Below are 11661 nucleotides of genomic sequence, written 5' to 3'. Positions count from 1 at the left end.
CATCCTCTTTCTTCTGGTTCCCTAATGCTTCCTCTTTCTGGGTCATCTTCCCAGCCATAGGGCACACAGGGTATTTTATCTGCAGCTGGCTGGTAGGATGATCTATGTAATCCCCGTTGCCCCAGCTGTTTTCAGGACTGTTTTCCACCATATCATCTCATTCTCCAGTGAGCTAATCCTCATAGCGTGTATCACCTCCCTTTTGGATAAGTTCCTCTTTAGACATTTATCAAGAAACTGGACTTGAGGAAATCCACCTGTGTAGAGACAGATAGGCAGAAAGATGTGTGTGTGAGATGTAAAATTCACATATAGTGTTTAGGAAAATCCCCCTATAACAGCCCCACCTGCCTTGATAGCCCCTACGGGCTCTCCCCCGCTGCACATCTTTCATCCTAAGCCTTTTTTGTTTCCAGCCCTTTAAATCTGGTCAAGCCAAGCTGTTGAGCCCTGGAGAAAGCCTTTTCAGAGCTGCTTGTTAGCAGTGTTGCTGGTTAGTCCTCTGTGCTTATTGTATCTTACCCCTGAGACCAATTTAATACCTTAAAATGATGCCTGTAGCAAAAAAAAAAAATCTGTCTCTGAAACGTCCTCAACCTCTGCCAGAATCTAGCTGCACGAGCTAGGTCAAACTCTGCAGCAGGGCTAAAAATCCAAATTTATCGCAATTTAAGGACTGGAGGATAGAAGCTTTAGAGAAACTGAAGATATGATGTCACACTACACACTGTGTGAAAAAGAAAGTCGCTATGACACAGATTACTTAAGGGCAGTAATAAGAATGAGCAAATCAGGACAAGGGATTTTAATAAGGACTGAACAGAAGGGGAGGTAAACAGGCATTACTCTGCAAAGGTGAAGAAATGGTAGGAACTTCTGAGATTTCACAAGGACATGTTAAATTTTTGCACTGAGGTTAATTCAGGTTTATCCAGAAAACAGGTTTAAATCCAGAAAACCTAATATCCAAACTTTTATTTGTAGCAATTAAACCTTGGAGAACAAAGTCCCTACTAAGGAAAGATCTGCAAGAGAATTTTTTAAACCACATTGCTAAGAAATAACACTGTTCTTAACTACAGTTTGCATTAAAAGTGATAAATTGGGCCAGAAAAGTACAAAGCGTGCCAAAGAACAGCACAAGAGGGAAAACAACAGGCTGTGCTCAGCAAAGAGCGTGGGACATTAATATTCACAAATGGCTGGTTTCTGTACTCACTGACAGAAGAGGGAACTGCAGTTTGGGCTGGGCAGGGTCTCCTGAGCCTCCCTGCACCTCCGCCTTTAGGGCTGTTGTGTTTCTCCAACCACTGAAACCTTTTCTTTTTGCTGTTTAATAGCATGCAACGTTCAGTGCTGGGTTAGGACACCCTCAGTGCCTAAAATCTCTCAGCAGAAATGCTCCTAGGCTTCAAGGAATTGGGTTACAAAGCACTTGCACGTATGCTCTGTGATACTTGGTGGACTAAATATCCATGATTTCAAGTAAATAAAACCACTCGTGGGACAAAGTTTAGGAACATAAATGGACAAGTTGTTTGCCTCCTAATCAGTAGCCCTTCTGGGACCCAATTTTGTTAAAGTCTGACCCTTCATGTTGTATCTGAAATAATCAGACTAAAGCAAATGTCACTTGAAATTCTACCAAATAGATTAAATCCCAAGGCAGGCAGTAAAACGATGTTAGTAACTTTCAAAAACAGTCGATAAAGAAAAATAAAGGAGCTCTGTGTCAAATCACCTGCAGTTACTAGATTTGAAGAGACAGAACAGCAAGTTCAGAACTTGGAATGTGGCTGCGCTAATTTAAGTCAGAAAGGAAGCAGAATTACCTGCGAAATGCAGATGTTCCACATTGAAATGCTTACCTTCCCCAGTCTGTGAGCATTTCATGGGAACAATTTAGGTTCTGCTGTGCAGGGTACCCCTTTTACCTCCTTGCCTTTCCCACCCACTGCTTTGCATCTGTCAGCTGTCACAAGAATTGGGTTTTATATCCAGTGCTAAACGCAGAACCATTCTGAATGCAACTTAATGCAGGTTTGGTAGGTTTATTTTCAGAATGCCTTCATTTTTCAGAGAATAGGGAAAACACAAATCAAAAGCTCTTTGACCTGTGTAAATAGAAACATCTACAACTCCACAACAGGTATGCAGGGTGCCTGTCCCAACGAATGCATCTCTTCCAAACACCATGTATCAAATGTGCTGTATACTTCAGCTCCTCTGACCTCTCCTTTTTCTTCTGGCTGGAGCTTTGTCTGCGGCAACACTTCATCTAAGCTAGAAAGATTTCTATTTTATATGTCAAGGCAACTCTGGAAAGCTCCAAAGTGAACAGAAATGTTATTTCTATCAGTGTGGTATTTCTATGCATTTTCCTACATTTTCCAAAGGGAATGTATGTCATACTGAAAACATTAATTCTTGGGAGTTTCTAGAGAATGAACATACGTTAAGCCAAGGACTACTTTAAATACTTACAGGATGCAGTAATCATATTTTTTACATGACTTCTGTTGTAGGATGACTCCCATACAAGTCTGAGATGTTCAAATGTTTCCTTTAGCAAAATTTTTTAGTTCTAGAGGATTTTTTCCATAAAGACAAGAAGAAATAATATTTGGATTCTGTGTCTAAACAACCTAATTTTCTTAAGGTAGACCTCTTTGGTATTTATGTGACAATCTAGTTTCTAAATGTGGATGTATTTGCTGTTAGGTTTTCAAAAGTTGGCTATAGCCATATGAATACCCAGCTACCAGTCTGCATGCAGCTGCAGAAACTGCACATCCAGACTAAGTGCACAGGAATATGCATGATGCTCCGTTTTTTGCCTCTTAGCACCTTTGAAAAAATCTGTGCGGGTACTTTTTGCTTCATTCTGCTTTTGCAAAAAATGAAATATTTTGGTGCTCCAGGTTTAAACCGCAGTTCAGACACAATTGATTCTGAAGCAGGGGCAGTTTACAAGGAGTGTAGCCGAGCACAGCCTAAAGTAGTGCGTGCAAAGGAGGAGGTACATTTTTATCAGTGTCTATACAGTTTGTTGTGGATACATATTAGACTATGGCTCACTCAAGGGAAGGGGTGTAACATGACAATTACCTCCATGTCATATATATATAAAACTCAGACTCGGAGCTATTCAATATTCTACCTGATAAAATGTAAAGTAGCTACTCAGACTGCAGGAGGCAGAGATGGAAAAGCCAGCAGGTTAATCTCCAGCTCCTCTCGGAGCACAGCTGTGCTCTGTCTGATCTAAGGCTTTGCTTGACACTTACCAAGCCCCAGAGAACGAGGCTAAACGGTGGGGTTTGTCACATCACGGGAAGGTTACCACGCTGTCTGCGGTGCCTGTGTACGTAACACCCCTGCAAGGAAGCCGTCAGCGTTTTGCCAAAAGCAGAAACAAGTCAAAACGGTGCTAGACTTTGTTACCTTGTCAACCAACAGAAAATGCAGTTTTGACCCAGTGGATTTGCATCTTTGGGCATGAGGTGCAAGTGACAAAAATAAACCACAAGTAGACAAATGGGCAAAAATTATCTGTTATTTCTGAGCATTTCAATACATTATTTCTTTTTCTTACAAGTCTGTCAGCCTGCACCTCTGGCTGTGTCTTTGTCTTCCTGTGGGACATGCAATGCAAGTTTGAACACTGCAGTTGTCCAGTGCTGAAAAACAGACGGATGACTCATCTGAACACAGGCTGGTTTGGCAGCTTTAGTGTTTGATTGACTTGTCCATATAGAAATGATGGTACATTAAAAAAAAAACCCACAAACAACACATTTGGTGTTCAGGTTGCTGCTTCTCTTGGAGCGCGTGGAGCTTTCACCCAGAGATTTCCAGGGCAAAGCAATGTCTTCAGCTGCCTCCACACCAGCCATCAGGGGATAAAATCTGTGTGTGGAAAGGAGATGAGGCCACTGAGCAAACGAATAAATCAGTGTCAAGTACTGAGAAGGAATGGTGTAGAATTAATTATTTCCCCTTGTAAATCTTTTGTTTGGTGCCAGTGATTTTATTCATTTCCCAGGACTTTGTACAGCTGAGCCTCCATGAAATGTATGTGTAGGAACTGAGATATTGTTCCTCTTCACACACCATGGAAACATTGCCAGGGACATTAAGAACTGAAGATACACCCATGATCACTCCACCTGCTTGACTACTGCTGCAGTTATGCGTTAGTCTATGAAGGATGGCTGAGGAGCAGTCAACTGAACTGGCTTTTATCCATATGAATTGCACGTGAATCATCCTGACTGCTTTGCAAAGGAGGCTCTTGCAGGACTGACAGTGCCTAAAGCATGAACAGAGGTCTCTGCCTAGCTTAAAAGAAGTAACCAGAGAGACCAGTCCTAAAATCACAACTTTTGCACTGAGATAGTCAGGACTTACCTCTTCTACCTGCCCCATAACATCCAGAGATATCACAGCCCCCTGGATATCCAGACTGCCCAGGCTGCCCTCTGACACCGGGAAAACCTTGAGGACCAGCATTCCCAGGGTAACCCTTCGGACCTGGTTTCCCCAGCACAACTTCTCCTGGTGGGCCTGAAGAAGGAGAAGCACTGTAAGCTGTAGCACATCTACTTTAGCTGCTTCAGTGTACTACCTCTTCTATATTTTCTCCATCTTACATGGTGGTTCATTTTCTGAGTATTGTTTCCTCATTTTGGTGGAAAAATAGGACCTGGCAGTTGGAAAACCTCTTCTGAATCCCAGTAACTAGAGGGCTTATTCTTGACCTTAAGAGTGCCCAGATTGGCTAAAAGTGGAGCCTGGTTATGAGAATCCAAAGTCCACCTACGTGTCAATGCAGAAAATCACCCTAGCCCCAGGATCCATCCCAGAGTCATTGTTTTTTGTGTCTTTACATCTCAACTATAAAAATTTAAATACAGAAGAATATGTTTGACCACACTCTCTTGACAGTCCCTGGTTTGTTACGTCAGTGGCAAACCTCCCACTGATTCCACATAACAGGGATCAGGATGGAGTACACCAAATCCTAACAGATTACTCAAAACCCCTTGTGTTTCATGAGCTGAATTTTCAGCGTTTCTATCCCCTGAGCATCTGGTCTTGCATGCAGAAAGGCAACAAAACTAAAACTCCCTGGATGTGTCTCAGGTCCTTAAAATACATCATTACCTGGGAATGGGTACCGGGGGGGGGGAGGCTGCCTGGAGCAATCTCTAACATCTTAGCGGAGAGGAACCATCCAGGATGCTGCCGACAGTGCTGCAGTGGGAAGGTCAGTCTGCCCCACCACAGTGGTCCTAAGGCTGAATGATGCTTTGAATCTGGCAGCTGCTCAGCTCTGGATGGCCTCACTCAGTCAATACAAAGAGGCTGTATTCACTCTACCTGTTCTGCCTCTGGGTCCTTGGATCCCTTCCTCACTGGCTCCAGGCATCCCTTTTTCTCCCTTGGGCCCTGGGGCACCTAATCACAAGGAAGAGGTAAGTGTCACTTCACTAAATTTTGAATTTCACCCTGAATTAATGCTCCCACCAGGCTCTTCTTAGATGTTGAAGTGAAGTAGAGTCGCACCACTTGGCAACACAGAGAAATATCCATTTCCTTTAATTCTGACTGGGTACCTACTCTCTTCTCCAGAGTGGCCAGTTGCCCATGACCAACAGGGCTCCAACCAGCATCAATTTGCAGCCTGATATGGGTGAAAATGGAGATTTTTCACAGAGAAATTCATAGCGCTGGTGTTAGTGCACTGGCCCAAGAGCGAGGTCCACTCCCACGCTCTTCACATGGACCAGACAAATCACAAAGCTGAACCGTCTCTTCGACCAGGTGCTAGTAAGTCAGTCTTGCTGTTTTTGCATGAAATTGCTCGCAAAAACCAGTACATCTGAGTGAAACAGGTGCATTTTGACAAAATACCATTTTTCATATTTTTAAGATGAAAATATTTTGACCAGCCATGTCCTTAAGATTGTTTTTCAGTGAGATCTGTCTTCTCCCATCTCCTCGCTTGACAGGCTGGGAACATCTGCAGGTTGTTACTTTCCTTTTCTCTTAAGTGACTTTTTTATAAGCTCTGCAGATACCAGCTACGACTGAACAGTGCCAGAGCAAGGAGTTAAACAGAAGGTCTCTAGTTACTTAGAGGTGTTAGGACACTGCTGAAACCAACGTTGTTCATTTTATTTTGACAGACAATTACTTGAGCCACTGACAAATGTTGTCTGCAAATCCAAGCAAAACATATTCCCACCATTCACTCACTCATGTGCAATAACTGATGCCACTTTCTGAGATTACATTGCTCTATTTCTTTAGCCATGTGTGAGGCTTTTGTTATTGGAACTACTGCTCCAGAAACCTACTTCCACTTTCAGTATTACTTCAGTTGCCTCATGCCTGCCTTCAGTGTTTTCCAGGACTTGCCATTTCTGCCCAGAGGTGATCCGTTCCACCCCCTCTCCTCCACGTTCATCCAAATGGCTGTTTCTTTTGCCTTTCTGTAGGAAAAGCCTCCTGCCCTCTAAAATCAAACTGTCCATCCTTCAAAATCTACAAACTGGCCTTCCTCTCAAAGCAGAGCTTGCAAAAAGAGTGGCCTGTATCTGTTTTCTCTCTACTCTTTGAGCTATCTAACTTGGGTTACTCTTCCTAGAAGAGAGAAGTCCAAAAGGAAAATAGTAGTCAGATGAGATAATATTATGGGTTATCTTTACAGTACTGCCTGAGGCACTAAAATGTTTAGTTAAAGTATCAAAGATACAGTCAAAAATGCTTATGAATGCTTCTGTCCATACCTCTTTCTCCAGGATACCCATCTTTGCCAGGCTGTCCAGGGATGCCATTTTCTCCTCTTTCTCCATTGCTCCCAGGGGGACCTGGAGGACCTGGTGGTCCTGGTTCTCCTGGTTTTAACCTTTCTTCCCAAACAGGAACTGGCTTCCTTGCATGTTCGTGAATGAATGAGTCAAATTTCAACACATGAGCTAAGGAGGGAAGTCAGAAAATGAATGTTTCCTTGGCTGGGAAATTCAGAAAAGAGACAAAACCAGAGGATGTTGTCTGAAAAAGGTACTTAAACTATCAGCTAGTGCTAAAAGACGGTCAGTCCAAACTGAGAAAGCCAGAAGCTGAAGCGGAAAACGGGCAGCTGAGTCATGACTTTGCTGCCTGACCTTGGGCAAACCTCTGCTTCTCGTCGTGCACCACAGCACAGAAGCTTTACCAAAAATGCCTCATCTCAAGAGGAATCAGCACAAACCACCAAAAGAATAGTTTCTTTCAAATTAGTTTCAAGCTTTTCCATTTGAGAAATAAAGGAGTCTTTGCAAAGTGCCAAAGGGTTTTCCGAAGAAATACTTCACAGGTCTCTGTGCTAACGCCACCCAGTAAAACCAATGCAGCACTGAGAGCCTGTGATGGGACATTTGCCATGCGTGGTGCTCAGCGTGGCACAGGGTGGAGGAGCTCCCTGGATCACCAACAGCTTCATGCTGCCTCCCCTCTGGTTTTGTTCACCACTGCTGGAGAGGCGTGAGCTGGGCTGGTTATACTCACTCTGAATCATCCGCTCACAAGCCTGGCTAACGAGCTGGTAAATTGTGGCCAAGGACTGTGGTTCCCCCTAAAGTGAAACATTTTTTTTTTAATTAAAAAAAAAGGGAAGTATTAATATCTTTTTAAAAGAATCAATATCATAATGCATGATAGCTTTCTGCCCATTCTTTTTGGCAGCTTGAGTTTCAGAGATATTAATTACTGTGAAATGCAGCTTTATTTATTTATCACAAAGCTCTGAAGCCATAAAATTGAAATTGGGAAACATCAATAATTGCTTTTCTCCTGCACTTCAAGAAGCCCAGACCGAATCTCAATAATTACCGAAGCTACCAAAAAAGGGAGAGTAAATTTCACCCTCAAATTTTTATCAAAGAAGATGCTAAATCTATAACTCAATGTTCTGTGATATGTAAAACGTTTAATATAATCAGATATTACAACGTCCTATCTTTGTCTAGATCTTTTATGAATATTGATTCTTACCATTACTGTATTCTGAACAAATCATATCTGAGGGGTTCTTTAGAAAGCTTTAGTAGAGTAGGGAAAAGCAATAAAAATGCAATAAAATAAACACTGACTCTATCTGTGAAAATTCATAACTAACACACTGCATGCTTCCAAGAACATTTATAAAATATACATCTCTGGCTGGATCACTGTGCAGATTACCCGGACTTAAACAAAAGCTTGGCACAACACCCAAGGGAGGGAGAAAGGAAAGCTCCACTGCAAAAAAAAACTTACAGAAAAGGAAAAGCTGGTGGGAAAGGAAGGAGAATGGTGTTAAAAATTGTACTACTGAAGCATTAACTTGAGACAAAAGCAGTCTGTCAAAAGCAGCTCACTCCTGTCTGAAGCCTAATTCACATAAGTCAATCTTGGCAATGAGACTCAGACTCCTCGAAAGACACAGGGTTTCTTTTTAACCAAAAGTCAGGACAGGAAAAATTTATTCTCACAATAAAATAACCTTCAAAGGCAGCGTAGATCTCCTGACATCAAATGCTCTGGGCTGGGGCATGCCAGAGGATTATTACAAATGAGTCCCCTCTATGCAACACATTAAAAAAGAGCAACTCAGTCAAGTGTTTTTGTTTTTTCCTCTTCAGCAAAGAATGGATTTTCAGTTGGCATTTCTTCTTCATTACTACAATTGATACTAGCGAGCTCCTGACTGCTGCAGGATTATTTATATCCCACCAGCAGAGCCAGTGCAGGTGAAAGGAAAGGCAACAAGCTATAGGCACGTGAAGTTATTCGACATTAGGAAGGTTTATATACGTAAGCATAGCTTGCAAAGCACATTACCACATCCACTCTTTTGAGTGTAGGATACAGAGACAGTGTTGCTGCCTAGCACCACAAAAACTCACTTTCTCTCCTCTTTCTCCTTTTGGACCCGGCAGCCCCTAAAAGGAAAGAAAAGAAAAAATAAAAGTCTAGGGAAAGGAAGAGCAGAAGAAAACAAAAAATCAATGGGGATGTGGGTTACATTAGTGGGGCACTGAACACAAAGTTTGCTTCCCACACTCTCGTCGTTTCCTTGACCTCGTGACAGTGACTAGAAGAGCTTCAAGCTCGTAGGAATATTTTGGTTTCTTTAAGAAAAAGAGTAATAAAGCAGCAGCTGGAGCAGGGGCATAAAGCACCATCAACAGGGATGCAGAAATTCCTCAGATACATTCTTAGAACAGATTTCCCAACATAGCAGGTGGTTTTTAACATCTGAGAAGAAGAAATAACTGTGACATCTAGACCTGCGGTTGCCCCTACAAGCCCAATGCTGGCTGCTCCAGCTCAGGACTGACTCTCTCACTTTATTCTAGAATCTTACCCCAGAAATTTGTTTGGATGTTGGATTTTGTGTAGCTTGTGAATCTACAGAGAGCAAAGGGAGGTGGGATTTGTTAAATGCTTTATCAACAGTTAGGTAGCCTGGGCTTTGCATATCGAGGCATCTCCTTAAGAAGGATGAGTGTGAATTAAAACTATTCTTTAGACTCTGAGGGAGAACTGCTGGAGTGGGAACAGCTTGTTTCCACTCAATTATTTCCTGCCTTGGCGTTCTTTGAGACCCAAAAGCAGAAACTTACTGTTGGCCCAACGTCACCCGGAGGTCCCTTCTCTCCGCTGCTGCCTTGGGAGCCTGTCACTCCTTGGAAACCCTGCAGACATTAGTTACAAGACACAGATAAAAGTCCAGTTACTTCCTAACTACCTTCTTTTTCTGTTCAAGGTTGACATCTCCCTACAGCTCCAGGGGCACCAGCAGTTTGAGTTTAGAGGACTCTAGCAAGAGCATTGTAGCCTTAAGGTTTATGTCAGTACCTCGTCCAGCCATGAGTCCAATGTTAAGAGTATATCGTGTATGAGTCATGTTCACATCATTTTCTATTACTGTCTCATTACAGTCAAGCCAGCAAAGCAGAGTTTTGCCAACAAACTGCAATGTTTTTTCCCCTAAAGGCTTTTGTTCCTTCATTATATATTCAGATTTAGACATAGCCTAGAGCATAACCCTTTTCTTCAGCCTCCTAATACGATGCTGTTGTTTTCCTTTCCTTTAAGACCTGTGTTTGCCTTTAATACTTTACAACAGTAACAGCAGCTTAGAGAGTGGGAAGTGCCTTCTTTGGTCATCTCCTCTTTGTGAAGTTTCTGTGCCCTTTGGAGCCGTAAAGGGAAGAAAAAAATAAGCCAAAAACAAGCAGTAGAAATACTTTCTTTTATAATTTTCCAGCTATTATTTTCAAGCTCAATAGAGATTAGCAACTCTTCTGATCAGTGAAAATGAAAGAAGTCTTCAAGGCAGCACCAGAAGAGCTTTCAGAGCCTGCTCTGAAGGCTACAGTGCTTTCCTCGTATTTAGAAAGCTGAGGTTCAACCCTGCCGGCTCCACACCTTCCCAGGATGAGCAAGTCAAAGGTATGAGCTGAATTCAACCTTAGTTCCCATAAATACCTGACTTCACCAGAACCGCCGTGGGGTCTAATGCAAAGACAGCAGTGAGCAATCTCCATCTTAAACTATTCAGGACTGCCAAATTCCTTATAATTCAGCAGTGAGAATCAGTAACTATCAGGTCCACCACCCACCATCTAAAACCAAATTTGGCTCAGTTTCCCATGTAAAGTGAAGTGTACCTGTTTCACAGAACTTGGAAGGGCTGTGGTGCCTTCAAATTAGCAGATGGATGTAAATCAACAGAACTTAAGGTTCTGCTATCCTGGGCACAACAGAGTGCAAATACAGCTATCTACATACGGCCCTGGCAGCAGATATTGGAAATGGTGGGGGGGGAAACCTTTCACACCTGCCTGCATCCTCCAGCTCCTGCTGATTTCAGTCTAACAAGCCCATATACCTCAAACTCAACCAAGAGTTGAACAACAGTAGCACCAGGAAAGCAAAAATAGCAAAACAAGCATCTCCTTGCTGGGTCAAAGCTTCCCCAGAACTTGCCAGAAGACGCCAAGGTTTTTCTTCTTACACTGACAGTGGCAAGGAAAGTGGACATCTCCTCAATGTGCCAGGTATTCCCCGTGATACCCCAAGAAGGCGTTTTGCCCTGACACCTCTGGGTGACAGCTAGTCAGCAGAAATCACTGAGGAACCACTGCTGAGGAAGAGATTTTGATATGCGTCACTCATGGTGAGTACTCACCCTTGGTCCAGGAGGTCCTGGAGGCCCAGCTGTGCCTTCTAGTCCCCTCACCCCCTGCAAAGCCAAATTCAGTCATTTATTAATGAGAGGATTCAAAGAGACCTAGTAAGCGGTGAGGTGTTTTTTCCATGCACTGCTTTTAACAGGAGCTTGCTAGGAATGAGTAAAAAGTGCATCTGCCAAGCAGGCAAGAAGGGTGGCACCTGGTCAAATTTGGCCAAACCTGAGATGACTCCATTTTTTTTATTTCCCCAATCCCTCTGGCTTTATGAAAAGACCATTCACTTATGCACTGAGTGCATTAAGAGAGCTGGACGTTTCGGGTCTCTGCTGGTACGCTCACAGTAGCATTTTAGGCACCCATGCATGAGAACTCAGAGGTGAGGTATTTTACCTTTGCACCTTGAAGACCATCCCTGCCTGGAGCTCCCTGCACA

At 42.9% G+C, this 11661-nt stretch overlaps 1 protein-coding gene across 1 annotated transcript in view; it reads right to left on the bottom strand.

The window, feature by feature from the left end:
* The window catches only part of COL20A1 (collagen, type XX, alpha 1), a 55566-nt gene that overhangs the window by 941 nt on the left and 42964 nt on the right, over nt 1-11661 (bottom strand). Inside the window, exons 31-38 of the mRNA XM_009326892.1 lie at nt 11619-11661; nt 11225-11278; nt 9654-9725; nt 8934-8969; nt 7555-7621; nt 6795-6983; nt 5383-5460; nt 4411-4566 (exon numbers count right to left, since the gene is read on the bottom strand). The exon at nt 11619-11661 is cut by the window's right edge and continues 26 nt beyond it. Coding sequence (XP_009325167.1) covers nt 4411-4566; nt 5383-5460; nt 6795-6983; nt 7555-7621; nt 8934-8969; nt 9654-9725; nt 11225-11278; nt 11619-11661 — 695 coding nt within the window. The remainder of the gene's footprint in view (nt 1-4410; nt 4567-5382; nt 5461-6794; nt 6984-7554; nt 7622-8933; nt 8970-9653; nt 9726-11224; nt 11279-11618) is intronic.

Source organism: Pygoscelis adeliae, unplaced genomic scaffold (assembly GCF_000699105.1).
Source record: "Pygoscelis adeliae isolate BGI_AS28 unplaced genomic scaffold, ASM69910v1 Scaffold286, whole genome shotgun sequence".
Taxonomy (NCBI): Eukaryota; Metazoa; Chordata; class Aves; order Sphenisciformes; family Spheniscidae; genus Pygoscelis; species Pygoscelis adeliae.
This window is presented reverse-complemented; position numbering and strand designations above follow the sequence as displayed.